The sequence below is a fragment of the Paralichthys olivaceus genome, chromosome 1 (assembly GCF_024713975.1).
Source record: "Paralichthys olivaceus isolate ysfri-2021 chromosome 1, ASM2471397v2, whole genome shotgun sequence".
Lineage (NCBI taxonomy): Eukaryota > Metazoa > Chordata > Actinopteri > Pleuronectiformes > Paralichthyidae > Paralichthys > Paralichthys olivaceus.
In genome coordinates this window covers 30,768,854-30,788,119 of record NC_091093.1, presented here as the reverse complement: position 1 = coordinate 30,788,119, position 19,266 = coordinate 30,768,854, and the positions used below count along the sequence as shown (strand labels likewise).

The following is a 19,266-nucleotide window of genomic DNA, read 5'->3' as shown; positions in this document are numbered from 1 at the left end:
TGTATTGTTGTGTGTATATGAACATATGTGCACTGTAAATCATCAATGTGCAGGGGAGGCAGAGAGGGATGTCTGCCCCTCCTGAAGTCCACAATCATCTCCACCGTCTTTCTTCTCATCATCTATTGTCAATGTAAAGGTAAAATGTCCATCTTAAAAACGAGTGGCTGTACAGTGTGTGAGTAAAGTGCAAACGCCAGGTAAGTTATGTGGGCATATACACTCACTGGCCACCTTATTAGGTACACCTTGCTAGTACCTGGTTGGATCATTTTGCCTTCAGGACTGCCTTAATTCTTCATAGCATAGATTCAACAAGGTGTTGGAAACATGCCTCAAAGATTTCGGTCCGTGTTGACCTGATAGCATCACACAGTTGCTGCAGATTTGTTGGCTGCACATCCATGAAGCGAATCTCCCGCTCCTCCACATCCCAAAGGTTCTCTATTGGATTGAGATCTGGTGACTGTGGAGGCCATTGGAGCACAGTGATCTCATTGTCATGTTCAAGAAACCAGTTTGAGAGGATCTTTGTGACATGGTTCATTCTCCTGCTGGAAGTAGCCATCAGAAGATGGTACACTGTGGTCATAAAGGAATGGACATGGTCAGCAACAATACTCAGGTAAGCCATGGCATTTAAACAATGCTCAGTTGGTACTGAGGGGCACAAAGTGTAACCAAGAAAATATCCCCCACACATTACACCACCACCATCAGCCTGAACCGTTGATACGAGGATGGATGGATCCATGCTTTCATTATTGTTTACACCTCATCGGACCAGGCAACGTTTTTCCAATCTTTTGTTGTCTAGTTCTGGTGAGACTGTGAACTGTAACCTCAGTTGTTCTTAGCTGACAGGAGTGGCACCCGGTGTGGTCCTCTGCTGCTGTAGCCCATCTGCTCCAAGGGTCCATGTGTTGTGCGCTCAGAGATGGTGTTCTGCAGACTTTGGTTGTAACAATTGGTCATTTGAGTTACTGTTGCCTTTCTATCATCTCCAACCACTCTGCCCATTCTCCTCTGACCCCTGACATCAACAAGACATTTTCGTCCACACAGCTGCAGCTCACTGGATATTTACTCTTTTCGGGACCATTCACTGTAAGCCCTAGAGATGGTTGTGCGTGAAAATCCCAGTAGATCTGCAGTTTTTGAAAAACTCAGCCCAGCTCTTCTGGCACCAACAACCACGACACGTTCAAAGTTACTTAAATCCCCTTTCTTCCCCATTCTGATGCTCGGTTGGAACTTCAGCAAGTCATCTTCACCACGTCTAGATGCCTAAATGCATTGAGCTGCTGCAATGTGATTGGCTGATTAGCTATTTGTGTTAACAAGCAATTGAATAGTGTGTGCCTCATAAAGTGGCCGGTGAGTGTATGTGTGTGTGTGTTAGGGTTAAACGGGTGTTCAGCTGGTTCAAGAAAACAAATGTGATCAGAAAAGGTTGCTTATTTTTGGCTTTATGGGCTTCATCATCATTATCATCATCATCATCATCATTGTCCTTAACACTGTACTTGTCATTGTGAACAGAGTATGTGAATAATGTAATAATACATTTTAATCATCAAATGAATCCTTAACAATATGTGAATAACAATGTTAGCTCTAGCAAATATAAACAATTTAAAAACTAAAAGTAACAATATAAATAGCGGTATATTACTACATATATACTGAGGACATTATCTCAGTATATTGTACCTCATCATCGTTTTCATAATCGTTATTACATACATACAGATAATATATATTCATAACTAACACATGAGCATTGACCTCAAGATGATTATCATCATCACATCACCATGCAAACATGGTTTTCCTGCCCTGAATTACATAAAGTGAAATAAAAGATTCACACACGGGAACAAAAAGAACAAAAATAAAGACCTTTTTTAGTTGTTGCTTTTTTACATTATCATCATGCTTTTATCATTGTCATCGTCAACATCATTTTCATGCATACAAGTCGTTATGCTGGAGGACGAGTGTCTATTGACACAATACACAAAACTAGAAATAAATCATAGAAGAGTCGTAAAGAAAAGAAAATGCATGGAGGTCCAAACTAACCCTTTTGTTCTTTCTTCATTTTCACCGAACCAAGGGTGGTTTAGTCACTTTGACAAAAAACATACACAAGATTAAAACAAATAACAAAATATATAAATATTTATATAGATATAAATATCTGTATACAAAGTCTGGAAAATCTCTGGACATTTCTGAGTCTGTCAAAAAATAGCAAAATTAAAGATAATATTTCAACCAAGCTGAAATATCTATTACTGCAGATTGAATTGGATTAATTCCTGAATTACCTGACGTGTTCAGTTGTACTTTGATCACTTCATGTTGAAGGCATCTGTCAAACCCTTCAGAGCTTGTTCCTTTGTGAGTCTCTTCCAGGCCTCTGGAACTTCAGCCGGTTTGACTTTGTATTCTTCAGCAAATCTGTCATTGTATCGTACCAGGACATACTTCCAGTAGTCAGATGCTTCTATGGTGGGGTCTGGAGGAATGATCCAGTCTGGATAGTAGTCAGTGTAGTCCTTGTAAGGACGCCACTCCCCTTTGGTGTCCAAGCTTCTGAATACACGATCACTGTGTACGTCAGTTGTACAGTGAGTTAACCAGCCTCCTACTTGACGAACACTTGACTCCACCAAGGCCTTGTGGCCGATGAATAGCTGCATGATGCTGCTTGTGTTCTGTGCCACCCGCCTCACAGGGAGCATAACAAAATGGACACTGTTGTCCACAACCAAACACTCGCTTGAAAAGCTCATCCTGTGGTTTGATAGGAAGCTTGTTCAGAGTCTCAGTGATGTCGTCAGAGTTTGAGAACTCCTCTTCAAGTTGATCCTTCAAGTCCTTCATTGAGATCTTGAGGCAGCTGATGAATGAATGACATGAGCTTTGGATTTGAAACAAGGTGGCTTTTTCAGCCTCCACTGAAACTAAGATGTCTTTGATCAAATATTTGCGCATGTTGCTGATTAGCTTTGTGATGCTTTCCTTGTTGTCTGGCAGCAGACCTCCATCTTCTTCTTTTGCTGCCCGGTCTATCGCTTCTGATATTTTTTTGTCAATGACTTGTAGATTATTGTTCTTCAGTTTGCACAAAGTCTTGTCCGCTGACATCTTTTGCAGGATGTTTTGAAATATCCAATCTTTAACATATATTTCATAGTTAGCAGTGTAGCTGAAAAAACTCTTGAAGTCTTCATTTAGCAGCAACTCTTTCTGAATGTTGTACTGGAAGATTGTGCGAGAACTATACTCTGCTGAATGGGAACTTGTCAAAACGTCATCCACAATGTCAACGCCCAGAGATCTACAGATGAACTGTTCCACAGCAGGTTTGATACACGACTGGACAAAATGATTTGCTTTGCGTTGGCAGTGATCTTGGTTTTTGTATAAATCGAGAAAATCTGACTGGTACTGAGTCTTGTACTTTTCCAGCTGAGAGTGAGGATTATTATCCGACAAGAATCTTCTGTGCATTTTGACAAATTCCCTTGAAGCAATGCCACAAATGTGAAGTTTCAAGTCAATCTCAAACTGTATGTTTGATTTGTGATGGATGAGACCTTGTTTTAGGGATTTATCAATTTTTTCTAGAAGATCTTTTGTGAAAGAGTCCTCGTAATCTCCATTTGTCTTTACTTTATCAAGTACAAACCTTGTACAAGAGTCAATGATACTGTCCGCAAAGCTCTGCAAAAGTCCTCCAAACAGAGGTGGGAACTTCTGCATAATAGCGGAATATATAATATGCTCATGTTTAGTTTCAAATGGACCTGTCCCAATTTCCTTTAGGTCTCTTATGTTCTGCAACTTCTCATTGTCATTTCGATTAGAGAGGTTTTTTCTCAACTGCCTCAGGACGCATGCTGCAATATCTTGCTCTTTCGGGCCGGACACGTTTACAGTGGCTTCAGCCCACATCTTTTCAAACTCTTGTGTCAGTTCTTCCTCAGTCAGTGGAGTTGACTCTTTGCAGTCACCCAGAAGCTTCATGACCTTCTGTTCAATCACACCTCTGTATTTTCTCTGAATGTCCTGAGCCTTTTTTGAAATTATGTTTCGTTCAAGGACACAGTCCAGTTTTGCCCACACAGAATGTTTGATTTCATCTGCAAGGGCTTTGACACTGTTCAAAAAGTCCACTTTGTATTTCTCTATCAGATTAACTCGTTTGCCTGTCATTTTGTAGTAGTCGTGAATTTTTTTCCTCATTATTGTCTCTTGGTCTTTTATTTTCTGTGACACCTCAGATTTCTTTCGTCCAACTAATCTGTTCCAAGTTTCTCCCTCAGATTCATTGTCAGCGTTCAAGATTTCTACCTCTGCTTGTGTTTGCCAGGTGAGAATCTCTCTTCTGAACTCCCATTCCCATTGGTTGAACTCTTTGCACAGGTTGTCATAGGCATGAGCCACAAGAGTGTTTCTGAAACTAAAGATGAAGTTCTCATATTTCACCGCCTTCCAGAGATTTCTCATCCATTCCAGAAACTCTGGGATCTGTGACACTTCATTGCATGGGTCCCTCTTCACTGTTTGTAAGAGATTTTTCTTGAAATGTGCTACAGCTTCACTGTAACCTGTGTTCACTGGTGCCATTGGTGGTGTTCCATGCCAGAGTCCTGGGATGTTCCAGTTGTTCTTGTCCATGTCATAGTCCAGCACGTCTGTGAATTCCTTGATAGAAGGTTTTTTTTCCATTTCAGCTGCGATTTGAGTCATTTCATTGAGTTGGTCCAAGAGATGTTTTCTTTCTGTCATGGTCTTGGCATGAGCTGAAACTGATGAAACATTCTGGTGAACAAAATGACAAACTGGCTTTTTTCCAATTTCTTTCATTCTCAAGAATGCATGCACTGCAATTTGCAGGACATCTTTCATTTCTGCTGCGTTTTCCATTGCGATGTTGATAATGGTGGCATCACTCAAGCCAATGACAAAAGTTGCTAGCTGGTTGTCATGCTCATAACTGTCCTCCAGTTGTGCCAGATCAGGAGACTTAAGACCCTCTGTGTCAATGAGGACAATAAAATCACAGTTTAACTCACTTTTCAAATCCTCTCCAACTTTGAGGAAGAGAATGAAAGCTCCTCTTGTGCATCTGCCGCTGCTGACAGGAAACTGCACACCAAACATGGTGTTGAGGAGCGTTGACTTACCGGTGCTCTGAACACCCAACACAGTCAGTACCAACAGTCTGCTCCTTTGCCCAACCTTCTTGTGAAGCTCCATCAGCACATCTGTCACCCATCTCTCTGGGACGTTGGAAGCATCTCCGTCCAAAAGCTCTAAAGGATATCCATCCAACAGCATTTCAGCTGCCAAACCTGGGAGGTGGGATATTTCATCAGCTGTTGTTGAGCTGTTAGTTGAGAACTCATAGATCAGTCCCATCTCTCTCATGTAATGCTCTGTTCCTAAAGAGCTATCCACCAAAGCTTGGTCTAACTCTGCTATGAGTTTGACGTCTTTCTTCTTGCATTGCTCTTTGAATTTGTTTCGTAAAACAGAGAGTTTGCCTCGTGAATGTGTATCAAACCTCAGTTTCATCCATTTAAGGAAAACATCTCTTTTTTCTTTGTCACTTGTAGATAAGCACTTGATAAAACTCTTCATTCCTTTGGACGCATTGTAGTTTTGTTGCTCCCTTCTGATTTGTAGTTTTTCTCCCTGTAGTTCACATTTATAGTCTTCAAGGCCAGAATCACCAGATTTCTTCAGTCTACATTCTTCCTTTTCTAACTTTGACAACCTTTTCCAGTTTGCTCCTTGAAAAATAAGATGTTGTTTTTTATAGAGTGGAATACTTCGCACTCCAATGCCGTCCATGATCTCCTCAGCAGCTTTTCTTTGTGCGTCAGTTTTGCTCTCGTCCACAGACAGGCCAAGATCAAGAGCTTTACCAACCATATTTTCAATGCTTATGGTGTCTTTCACATCTATCAGGGATGTCTTGATGACCTCACAAAGATTTCTGGATAACTCTGCCACATTTAGCCTCTGGTCTTTCACCTTCACTCTGTTCTTTGGTAAACCTAATTCATCCACCAATCTCTTCACAGACATCATTTCCTCTCTGGCATTCCCTCCCTTTCGATTGAGAACTAAGAAGAGTTTGGATTTCACATCTTGAAGAGACGATAGAATCTTGTGCTCATTTTCTTCAACACTGTCCAAGAACACAAAGGTAGCTTTTGATACTTGAAAGAGAAAGTTGAATTGTGTGAGTGAATCATGAATGTCCCCTCGCAAATTTGCAAAGGCAATAGGCTCAGGAAAAATGTCAAGATTTTCTCCACCAGAGGGAAGGTACCAACAAACCTCAACAAGCCCATTTGCAATTTCTCTTTTGACTGCCCCCCCTTCCACATCTCTGTGTATGAAGATGTTGCAGTTCTGTTGCCCACTGCTGAGGACATGATTCAAAAACTGGGACTTGGATAAACTACTGTTCTTCAGCCTCACAAAGGAGTAGAATGGTATATTTGCTTGGATAATGTTGTCTTCAACAAACCCTCTTGATTGAGACATATCATGTGGACACCACTCTTTGACGATATCTCTCAGAGCCCACAGCATCAGGGTACACTGACTCTTATGGCCGCGGGGCAACAGCAGTGGAAGAGAAAACTGGCACATTGACATCTTGAGGGCCATTTCCTGCTGCAAGAAGCTGTCAGCGCAAAGGAACAGAGCGACAATGAGGTCGAGGGGGTTAACTTTATCATCTGTAGAGTCATCAGCCGTGTAAAGGTCTTCATCAAAGAGATCATCAATTTCCTCAATGTTTTCCTCTGGCCTGATTGATGATTGGACAGAGCTCCTGCATTCAGCATTTATTTTGAAAAGTTTCCTGAGAAAACACCATGGTATTTCCTCCACTGATAAAACTGCTTTTTCATCAATGCTGTTTTTGTTGACCTCAAAGAGAGACCGTAGATTGAGCTTGTTGGGATAAAATTCCTTCAGTCCAAGTTTGATGAGAAAGTTTAACAGGGCTGTAAAAGAGAAAGAGAACATCAATTTTATATATTAACAACTGGCACCACCTATTGGGTTGTATATGTAAGTTTGATTGTTTGGGTGTGTGTGATTTTGCACTGTTACATACTGTAAATCTTTCTTGTGAATAACATTAGGGGGTAAAGACTTTATTGACAGGAAACATAAACTATTCATTATTACATTTAGGAGGTCATCCTCGAGCTGCCTATCTCAGGCACCAAGGCTGGAGATGACCCTCTCAGAGTCCAGAGACAAATCTATACAGGCTGTTGGACCATCACTGACAACAGGACGGAAATGGTCATCAAAAGAAGCAACTCAACAGTCAAAGCAGTACTCTAGTGTGCTGACAGTGTGGGCCACGTTCAACAGGTGAGAGGAGACTCAGGCCGAGGTCAGAGTAGACCCCTGTGGAACAAAGGCAACTCCTTTAGAGTAGGGAACATTGGTAGTCCTGGAAATCTGGTGTCAGGAAAAGGCAGCAAGATGTCCATGTCTTGACCTTCTATGTAAAGTGCCTTGAGATAATGTACATTATGATTTGGCGCTATACAAATAAAATTGAAAATGCGAAGGCTGCCACTCAGGCAAGACAGGGGCAGTGGATGAAATGGGAGAACACAGAGAAAAGACAGATCAGCTGGAAGGATCTCTGGGGAAAGGAAGCAACCTATAACGTCCTTCCCTCACCCAAAACCTCCAGCAGTGGCTGAAGATCCATCCTGCCCACTATGCCCAACTCCAGCTAATACCAAGGACAACTTTTGTCTGTGAGGGATAACAGGGACAGAGACATTCTCCTCCACTGACCAGGAGGGGTCAGATAAAGCAAGCCAGAGACGTTCTCATCAGTCCCATCATATATTGTCCCTACCACCTTTAGACCAGACCTGATACTCTGGTCCAACACCCTGCACATAATTTACTTGATAGAATGAACCCAAGTTTTTAACATCCTTGACAGGAGGGCAGAATTCAGTATAGATTTGTTAGATACTACTTTGTGCACATTCACGCAACAAGCACACAGCTCTCAACATATTGCTTTGCAAGCTCTCTGTGTCCATACACAAATATAAGTTGAATGAGTTACCTGAAAGCTCTTCACTTTCTGTGTTTCTTGTAGACATGGTTGAACTCTTCCCTTAATTCTTCTGTGCATCAAAATCTGGAGTAAAAATATGTATTAACTCGCAAGTTTGACAGAATAATTGTTATTTCCACAAAGCCAAATATAGTTAATTTCACAGACTCAAACACAGTATATCTTTGGATAAGCTTGTGGCCAAGATGTTTTAGAATTGAATTGATTTTGGTTAACTGTGAAATCATAAATCACTTTGTCCAATTCAAAAGCTTAATTGTCTGACTTGCAGCACTAACCCAGATTGTCTTCATTTGAACCTGTTGCTTGTCTCAACCACCAAATTAAGTTCACAAAAAATTAAAAAGATATTTTCATTGAACTATACTGTTATTGGGGTTTTTGCTGTTTCTTAATCTAATAATAGACTGTATGAAAACATACAACGTGTCTCCACTTCCTCCCATTGTGCAAAATTCTGCCAAAATATCTTGGGTACGGATGTAATCGATTGAAGTATTGTAAGTTTCTCCAACAATAAGTTGCTGTTCCTGTTTTACATTTGTTGGAAAGCACAGCGAGCAATGTAATTTAATTCCTGATCACTGTAGCAATGAGGGAATTTTGTCTTTATCTTTTCCTCTGCTTATGAATTTATTTAATTATTTGTTGAGCTCCATTTGATTCTAAAGGCCCAGATCATTTTTAAAGTCCTCTAATCATAGATAGTTGCATGCATGAAAGTATTCCAAAGGAATGTACCTGCAAGAGCTCCTCCTCCTGTGTTCATTGCGGACATGGTCTGACTTTTCCTTGTCTTCCTTGAGTCCCTTGTGTCTCAGAACCTGGATGAAAAATACACATAATTTATCAGACATTCAAATCGGATCAATGAATTCAATAAATTAAGTATCAATAGTCTGTCACTGATTGGAAAACTAAGAATAAGGGTAAAAAATGTTTGCAGCATGTAAACTAAAACCTACCTGACGCTGTGTTCGGGGAGAGTGTGCGGCTGCTCGTGTCAGCACTGTTATTTATACTAGACAAGCAAAACCAAAAGTATTTGATGCACTGGAACAAAAGGCTAATGATTAACTTTGTTCTTTCCTATCTGGCAAATGCATCACCTTATCTCACTTGGGGGGGGAAATGGAAAAAAAAATTTACTCAATAAATCAATAAATTTATTCTTTTATGGTTGGAGGAAACAAGGAATTTCTGAGATGAAGTTCACAGGTCAAGAATGGATCAAACTTTGCCTTTACAAAGATTGTCTGTTGTTAGCCCATAATGCTGGACCATTGGTGAAAGATGTTAGATCTCAAGAAATGTCTAATGTTTTGACTTAAAGGGAGACGTGATCTGACCATCACTAGATTCAATCAACCAATAATAGGGTACTAGCACTGCCATTGGTGGATTAGAATGTCATTAGTTTTCCGTCCAAGCATCGACTACAAATACCTCTGGGTGGAGCTGCACTAACTTTACTACTCTTCCCTCTATCTTCCTTTGAGCTTCCTTTTATTTTTTGTATCATATCATCAAGTCTGGCATAGATCACTGAGTGCAGGATACTGAAAACCCTGATCTAGGTCCTGACAACTTTTTAAAGTTCAGCTGTCTTTTGAGTTTGATTGAGTTCCTTGTGCTTACGTATGTGTTTGTCTGAAGCGACAGTTCATTGCCCTGATTCAACCATAAGTATACGTATCTGCAAATGTAAACTATAAGTTCCCATGTTGGTTCTGCTAAAAAGAATGTCCTCCAGCCGGTGTAAACGAGGATCACTGCCAACCTCTTTTCTCGTAGTCTGTTAATCGGTGACATATTTATTCATCACTTCCTCAAGCTCACAGGGATCGTTTGCTGTCTTGTAGGTTAGCCTGTTTTGGTACATGCCTGTAAAAACATTGACAATAGTCACTTTAAGGATGATTTTTTAAAATATATTTACTGAATAACATTTCTTCATGGCCTGAGTTTATATATCATCATCATTGCCACCACCAGTAACTATACAATAATGAAACATGGAGGCCCAGGCTCCTTGCTGCTTTCAAATCATTATCCATGAGTCCAAGGTGCATTTTGTGGCTTTTATTAATACTTGACCACCCCCTAGTATTTCTAGATGTTACTTACTTACTACACTAACTGTGTAAAAGCATAAAAGTCACAAATTACTCAACATATGAAAGGATGTATGACACATAAAGTAATTGCATTAACATACATTTTCAGGTAATTCTGATTTCTTTAGTCTCATTTACTCTAGCACTTATTCATTACTTTTAATTTCAAAATGTTCATATTTTAAAAGTACAATGTGGAAATAAAGGTGAAATATAAAAACAGTCTTTGCACTTGATCCTCATTTGTGTGCATCGCTCTGATCATGTTTGAAACATCTCATCACATCTGTGTATGAAACAACCAAGTCATCAACAAAAGTTATTTAGAGTAAATATTTATAACATTTAATACATTTACAATATGACTCACTGAAACGTTTAAAACTTGGTTTTACAAGTAAGCATTACACAATCGACTGTGAAGGTAAAAGTCTTGCAATAAAAGGAACATCCACAATCTTCACAACATGAAAAACATGGCAAAAAAAACAACAACGTTTTCTGATGTTAATGTGATTTTAAGTCGAACATAATCATTTCCAGTGTTCATCATCTCTGGACTAAAGAAGACAACAGTTAAAACAACTAACATTTAAAGGTAAAACACTGAAGACCTCTAGTTTTCTTAGTAAAGGTCTTTGTACACCAAGTTTCTATTTTTTGGTGCTTGAGAAAAAAATCTGTGATCAAATAAAAATCAAGCCGTGCACCCTGAGTCTGATGTGTTTCATCATTCTATCAATTCCAAAAAATCACAGTCAAACAAAAATAGAGTTGAGCAGTGAGGACAACTTTGTTGTCATCTCACTTCTTGAAAAAATGAAAGAAGAAATTGGGTCCGTCCAATCCTGAGTAACCATCAGGAACAAGGTGAATTTCATCTTCTGATCGAGGAGCTGCAAAATTATTGATGGGTTTTAAGTCTGTCTCAGGACGTTGGACACCTGCACTGAGACCACACATTGACAACAAGAAAACAAGTCATATGTAATTTAAACACCAACGCAACAAATTTAAAAACCAGATTTGGTGTACAAAGTCTTTTTTAAACAGAATTCATCCCTCTGCTCTTTTGTTTTCTTCCAGGGTTTACATTTCTGAAAGAAACATTCATGCTTCTATAAATTATTTGTTTAGAAATACTTGTCAAAGTTTTGTGTCGTACATGTTCTTCATGTTGAAGGCATCTGTCAAACCCTTCAGAGCTTGTTCCTTTGTGAGTCTCTTCCAGGCCTCTGGAACTTCAGCTGGTTTGACTTTGTATTCTTCAGCAAATCTGTCATTGTATCGTACCAGGACATACTTCCAGTAGTCAGATGATTCTATGGTGGGGTCTGGAGGAATGATCCAGTCTGGATAGTAGTCAGTGTAGTCCTTGTAAGGACGCCACTCCCCTTTGGTGTCCAAGCTTCTGAATACACGATCACTGTGTACGTCAGTTGTACACAGTGAGTTAACCAGCCTCCTACTTGACTCCCAAATGACTCTGCCAAGGCCTTGTGGCCGATGAATAGCTGCATGATGCTGCTTGTGTTCTGTGCCACCCGCCTCACAGGGAGCATAACAAAATGGACACTGTTGTCCACAACCAAACACTCGCTTGAAAAGCTCATCCTGTGGTTTGATAGGAAGCTTGTTCAGCGTCTCAGTGATGTCGTCAGAGTTTGAGAACTCCTCTTCAAGTTGATCCTTCAAGTCCTTCATTGAGATCTTGAGGCAGCTGATGAATGAATGACATGAGCTTTGGATTTGAAACAAGGTGGCTTTTTCAGCCTCCACTGAAACTAAGATGTCTTTGATTAAATATTTGCGCATGTTGCTGATTAGCTTCGTGATGCTTTCCTTGTTGTCTGGCAGCAGACCTCCATCTTCTTCTTTTGCTGCCCGGTCTATCGCTTCTGATATTTTTTTGTCAATGACTTGTAGATTATTGTTCTTCAGTTTGCACAAAGTCTTGTCCGCTGACATCTTTTGCAGGATGTGTTGAAATATCCAATCTTTAACATATATTTCATAGTTAGCAGTGTAGCTGAAAAAACTCTTGAAGTCTTCATTTAGCAGCAACTCTTTCTGAATGTTGTACTGGAAGATTGTGCGAGAACTATACTCTGTTGAATGGGAACTCGTCAAAATGTCATCCACAATGTCAACTCCCAGAGATCTACAGATGAACTGTTCCACAGCAGGTTTGATACACGACTGGACAAAATGATTTGCTTTGCGTTGGCAGTGATCTTGGTTTTTGTATAAATCGAGAAAATCTGACCGGTACTGAGTCTTGTACTTTTCCAGCTGAGTGTGAGGATTATTATCCGACAAGAATCTTCTGTGCATTTTGACAAATTCCCTTGAAGCAATGCCACAAATGTGAAGTTTCAAGTCAATCTCAAAATGTATGTTTGTTTTGTGATGGATGAAACCTTGTTTAAGGGATTTATCAATTTTTTCTAGAAGATCTTTTGTGAAAGAGTCCTCGTAATCTGCATTTGTCTTTACTTTATCAAGTACAAACCTTGTACAAGATTCAATGATACTGTCCGCAAAGCTCTGCAAAGGTCCTCCACACAGAGGTGGGAACTTCTGCACCACAGAGTCTACATGCTCATGCTTAGTTTTAAATGGACCTGTCCCAATTTCCTTTAGGTCTCTTATGTTCTGCAACTCCTCATTGACATTTCGATTAAAGAGGTTTTTTCTCAACTGCTTCAGGACGCATGCTGCAATATCTTGCTCTTTCGGGCCGGACACGTTTACAGTGGCTTCAGCCCACATCTTTTCAAACTCTTGTGTCAGTTCTTCCTCAGTCGGTGGAGTTGACTCTTTGTAGTCACCCAGAAGCTTCATGACCTTCTGTTCAATCACACCTCTGTATTTTCTCTGAATGTCCTGAGCCTTTTTTGAACTTATTTTTCGTTCAAGGACACAGTCCAGTTTTGCCCACACAGAATGTTTGATTTCATCTGCAAGGGCTTTGACACTGTTCAAAAAGTCCACTTTGTATTTCTCTATCAGATTAACTCGTTTGCCTGTCATTTTGTAGTAGTCGTAAAGTTTTTCCCTCATTATTGTCTCTTGGTCTTTTATTTTCTGTGACACCTCAGATTTCTTTCTTCCAACTAATCTGTTCCAAGTTTCTCCCTCAGATTCATTGTCAGCATTCAAGATTTCTACCTCTGCTTGTGTTTGCCAGGTCAGAATCTCTCTTCTGAACTCCCATTCCCATTGGTTGAACTCTTTGCACAGGTTGTCATAGGCATGAGCCACAAGAGTGTTTCTGAAACTAAAGATGAAGTTCTCATATTTCACCGCCTTCCAGAGATTTCTCATCCATTCCAGAAACTCTGGGATCTGTGACACTTCATTGCATGGGTCCCTCTTCACTGTTTGCAAAAGATTTTTCTTGAAATGTGCTACAGCTTCACTGTAACCTGTGTTCACTGGTGCCATTGGTGGTGTTCCATGCCAGAGTCCTGGGATGTTCCAGTTGTTCTTGTCCATGTCATAGTCCAGCACGTCTGTGAATTCCTTGATAGAAGGTTTTTTTTCCATTTCAGCTGCGATTTGAGTCATTTCATTGAGTTGGTCCAAGAGATGTTTTCTTTCTGTCATGGTCTTGGCATGAGCTGAAACTGATGAAACATTCTGGTGAACAAAATGACAAACTGGCTTTTTTCCAATTTCTTTCATTCTCAAGAATGCATGCACTGCAATTTGTAGGACATCTTTCATTTCTGCTGCGTTTTCCATTGCGATGTTGATAATGGTGGCATCACTCAAGCCAATGACAAAGGTTGCTAGCTGGTTGTCATGCTCATAACTGTCCTCCAGTTGTGCCAGATCAGGAGACTTAAGACCCTCTGTGTCAATAAGGACAATAAAATCACAGTTTAACTCACTTTTCAAATCCTCTCCAACTTTGAGGAAGAGAATGAAAGCTCCTCTTGTGCATCTGCCGCTGCTGACAGGAAACTGCACACCAAACATGGTGTTGAGGAGCGTTGACTTACCGGTGCTCTGAACACCCAACACAGTCAGTACCAACAGTCTGCTCCTCTGCCCAACCTTCTTGTGAAGCTCCATCAGCACATCTGTCACCCATCTCTCTGGGACATTGGAAGCATCTCCGTCCAAAAGCTCTAAAGGATATCCATCCAACAGCATTTCAGCTGCCAAACCTGGGAGGTGGGATATTTCATCAGCTGTTGTTGAGCTGTTAGTTGAGAACTCATAGATCAGTCCCATCTCTCTCATGTAATGCTCTGTTCCCAAAGAGCTATCCATCAAAGCTTGGTCTAACTCTGCTATGAGTTTGACGTCTTTCTTCTTGCATTGCTCTTTGAATTTGTTGCGTAAAACAGAGAGTTTGCCTCGTGAATGTGTATTAAACTTCAGTTTCATCCATTTAAGGAAAACATCTCTTTTTTCTTTGTCACTTGTAGATAAGCACTTGATAAAACTCTTCATTCCTTTGGACGCATTGTAGTTTTGTTGCTCCCTTCTGATTTGTAGTTTTTCTTCCTGTAGTTTACATTTATAGTCTTCAAGGCCAGAATCACCAGATTTCTTCAGTCTACATTCTTCCTTTTCTAACTTTGACAACCTTTTCCAGTTTTCTCCTTGCAAAATAAGATGTTGTTTTTTATAGTGTGGAATACTTCGCACTCCAATGCCGTCCATGATCTCCTCAGCAGCTTTTCTTTGTGCTTCAGTTTTGCTCTCGTCCACAGACAGGCCAAGATCAAGAGCTTTACCAACCATATTTTCAATGCTTATGGTGTATTTCATCTGTAGAGTCTTGATGACCTCACAAAGATTTCTGGAGAACTCTGCCACATTTTGCCTCTGTTCTTTCACCTTCACTCTGTTCTTTGGTAAACCTAATTCATCCACCAATCTCTTCACAGACATCATTTCCTCACTGGCATTCCCTCCCTTTCGATTGAGAACTAAGAAGAGTTTGGATTTCACATCTTGAAGAGACGATAGAATCTTGTGCTCATTTTCTTCAACACTGTCCAGGAACACAAAGGTAGCTGTTGATACTTGAATGAGAAAGTTGAATTGTGTGAGTGAATCATGAATGTCCCCTCGCAAATTTGCGAAGGCAATAGGCTCAGGAAAAATGTCAAGATTTTCTCCACCAGAGGGAAGGTACCAACAAACCTCAACAAGCCCATTTGCAATTTCTCTTTTGACTGCCCCCCCTTCCACATCTCTGTGTATGAAGATGTTGCAGTTCTGTTGCCCACTGCTGAGGACATGATTCAAAAACTGGGACTTGGATAAACTACTGTTCTTCAGCCTCACAAAGGAGTAGAATGGTATATTTGCTTGGATAATGTTGTCTTCAACAAACCCTCTTGATTGAGACATATCATGTGGACACCACTCTTTGACGATATCTCTCAGAGCCCACAGCATCAGGGTACACTGACTCTTATGGCCGCGGGGCAACAGCAGTGGAAGAGAAAACTGGCACATTGACATCTTGAGGGCCATTTCCTGCTGCAAGAAGCTGTCAGCACAAAGGAACAGAGCGACTATGAGGTCGAGGGGGTTAACTTTATCATCTGTAGAGTCATCAGCCGTGTAAAGCTCTTTATCAAAGAGATCATCAATTTCCTCAATGTTTTCCTCTGGCCTGATTGATGATTGGACAGAGCTCCTGCATTGAGCATTTATTTTGAAAAGTTTCCTGAGAAAACACCATGGTATTTCCTCCACTGATAAAACTGCTTTTTCATCAATGCTGTTTTTGTTGACCTCAAAGAGAGACCGTAGATTGAGCTTGTTGGGATAAAATTCCTTCAGTCCAAGTTTGATGAGAAAGTTTAACAGGGCTGTAAAAGAGAAAGAGAACATCCATTTTATATATTAACAACTGGCACCACCTATTGGGTTGTATATGTAAGTTTGATTGTTTGGGTGTGTGTGATTTTGCAGTGTTACATACTGTAAATCTTTCTTGTGAATAACATTAGGGAGTAAAGACTTTATTGACAGGAAACATAAACTATTCATTGTTACATTTAGGAGGTCATCCTCGAGCTGCCTATCTCAGACCTTGTAATGTAGTTTAATTGCACCAAGGCTGGAGATGACCCTCTCAGAGTCCAGAGACAAATCTATACAGGCTGTTGGACCATCACTGACAACAGGATGGAAATGGTCATCAAAAGAAGCAACTCAACAGTCAAAGCAGTACTCTAGTGTGCTGACAGTGTGGGCCACGTTCAACAGGTGAGAGGAGGCTCAGGCCGAGGTCAGAGTAGACCCCTGTGGAACAAAGGCAACTCCTTTAGAGTAGGGAAAATTGGTAGTCCTGGAAATCTGGTGTCAGGAAAAGGCAGCAAGATGTCCATGTCTTGACCTTCTATGTAAAGTGCCTTGAGATAATGTACATTATGATTTGGCGCTATACAAATAAAATTGAAAATACGAGGGCTGCCACTCAGGCAAGACAGGGGCAGTGGATGAAATGGGAGAACACAGAGAAAAGACAGATCAGCTGGAAGGATCTCTGGGGAAAGGAAGCAACCTATAACGTCCCTACCTCACACAAAACCTCCAGCAGTGGCTGAAGATCCATCCTGCCCACTATGCCCAACTCCAGCTAATACCAAGGACAACTTTTGTCTGTGAGGGATAACAGGGACAGAGACATTCTCCTCCACTGACCAGGAGAGGTCAGATAAATCAAGCCAGAGACTTTCTCATCAGTCCCATCATATATTGTCCCTACCACCTTTAGACCAGACCTGATACTCTGGTCCAACACCCTGCACATCATTTACTTGATAGAATTAACCCAAGTTTTTAACATCCTTGACAGGAGGGCAGAATTCAGTATAGATTTGTTAGATACTACTTTGTGCACATTCACGCAACAAGCACACAGCTCTCAACATATTGCTTTGCAAGCTCTCTGTGTCCATTCACAAATAAAAGTTGAATGAGTTACCTGAAAGCTCTTCACTTTCTGTGTTTCTTGTAGACATGGTTGAACTCTTCCCTTAATTCTTCTGTGCATCAAAATCTGGAGTAAAAATATCTATTAACTCGCAAGTTTGGCAGAATAATTATTTCCACAAAGCCAAATATCGTTAATTTCACAGACTCAAACACAGTATATCTTTGGATAAGTTTGTGGCCAAGATGTTTTAGAATTGAATTGATTTTGGTTAACTGTGAAATCATAAATCACTTTGTCCAATTCAAAAGCTTAATTGTCTGACTTGCAGCACTAACCCAGATTGTCTTCATTTGAACCTATTGCTTGTCTCAACCACCAAATTAAGTTCACAAAACTAAAAAGATATTTTCATTGAACTATACTGTTATTGGGGTTTTTGCTGTTTCTTAATCTAATAATAGACTGTATGAAAACTTATAACGTGTCTCCACTTCCTCCCCTTGTGCAAAATTCTGCCAAAATATCTTGGGTATGGATGTAATCGATTGAAGCATTGTAAGTTTCTCCAACAATAAGTTGCTGTTCCTGTTTTGCATTTGTTGGAAAGCACAGCGAGCAATGGAATTTAATTCCTGATCACTGTAGCAATGAGGGAATTTTGTCTTTATCTTTTCCTCTGCTTATGAATTTATTTAATTATTTGTTGAGCTCCATTTGATTCTAAAAGCCCAGATCATTTTTAAAGTCCTCTAATCATAGATAGTTGCATGCATGAAAGTATTCCAAAGGAATGTACCTGCAAGAGCTCCTCCTCCTGTGTTCATTGCGGACATGGTCTGACTTTTCCTTGTCTTCCTTGAGTCCCTCGTGCCTCAGAACCTGGAGGAAAAATACACATAATTTATCAGACATTCAAATCGGATCAATAAATTCAATAAATTAAGTATCAATATTCTGTCACTGATTGGAAAACTAAGAACAAGGGTAAAAAATGTTTGCAGCATGTAAACTAAAACCTACCTGACGCTGTGTTCGGGGAGAGTGTGCGGCTGCTCGTGTAAGCGCTGTTATTTATACTAGACAAGCAAAACCAAAAGCATTTGATGCACTGGAACAACAGGCTAATGATTAACTTTGTTCTTTCCTATCTGGCAAATGCATCACCTTATCTCACTTGGGGGGGAAAATGGAAAAAAAAAGTTTACTCAATAAATCAATAAATTTATTCTTTTATGGTTGGAGGAAACAAGGAATTTCTGAGATGAAGTTCACAGGTCAAGAATGGATCAAACTTTGCCTTTACAAAGATTGTCTGTTGTTGGCCCATAATGCTGGACCATTGGTGAAAGATGTTAGATCTCAAGAAATGTCTAATGTTTTGACTTAAAGGGAGACGTGATCTGACCATCACTAGATTCAATCAACCAATAATAGGGTACTAGCACTGCCATTGGTGGATTAGAATGTCATTAGTTTTCCGTCCGAGCATCGACTACAAATACCTCTGGGTGGAGCTGCACTAACTTTACTACTCTTCCCTCTATCTTCCTTTGAGCTTCCTTTTATTTTTTGTATCATATCATCAAGTCTGGCATAGATCACTGAGTGCAGGATACTGAAAACCCTGATCTAGGTCCTGACAACTTTTTAAAGTTCAGCTGTCTTTTGAGTTTGATTGAGTTCCTTGTGCTTACGTATGTGTTTGTCTGAAGCGACAGTTCATTGCCCTGATTCAACCAAAAGTATACGTATCTGCAAATGTAAACTATAAGTTCCCATGTTGGTTCTGCTAAAAAGAATGTCCTCCAGCCGGTGTAAACGAGGATCACTGCCAACCTCTTTTCTCGTAGTCTGTTAATCGTTGACATATTTATTCATCACTTCCTCAAGCTCACGGGGATCGTTTGCTGTCTTGTAGGTTAGCCTGTTTTGGTACATGCCTGTAAAAACATTGACAATAGTCACTTTAAGGATGATTTTTTAAAAATATATTTACTGAATAACATTTCTTCATGGCCTGAGTTTATATATCATCATCATTACCACCACCAGTAACTATACAATAATGAAACATGGAGGCCCAG

General features: G+C 40.2%; 1 protein-coding gene and 1 pseudogene across 1 annotated transcript; both read right to left on the bottom strand.

The window, feature by feature from the left end:
• Positions 1–1,452: 1,452 nt before the first annotated feature.
• On the bottom strand, positions 1,453–9,137 carry LOC109645110 (up-regulator of cell proliferation-like; annotated as a pseudogene).
• Positions 9,138–10,219: 1,082 nt separating this feature from the next.
• Positions 10,220–18,134, bottom strand: LOC138410606 (up-regulator of cell proliferation-like). Its single transcript, XM_069527419.1, has 3 exons — positions 17,979–18,134; positions 17,231–17,305; positions 10,220–16,109 (listed from the first exon to the last, which is right to left on the bottom strand). The coding sequence occupies exons 2-3, from the start codon at positions 17,265–17,267 to the stop codon at positions 11,416–11,418; spliced, it is 4,731 nt and encodes a 1,576-aa protein (XP_069383520.1). The 5' UTR covers positions 17,268–17,305; positions 17,979–18,134; the 3' UTR covers positions 10,220–11,415.
• Between the last annotated feature and the right edge of the window lie 1,132 nt (positions 18,135–19,266).

Bases quoted from the DNA above. Each gene is read 5' to 3' on its own strand.
- LOC138410606 (XM_069527419.1), bottom strand. From the start codon at position 17,267: ATGTCTACAAGAAACACAGAAAGTGAAGAGCTTTCAG. The intron at 16,110-17,230 runs GTAACTCATTCA...TCTCTTTTACAG, and splicing joins AGAAAGTGAAGAGCTTTCAG to CCCTGTTAAACTTTCTCATC.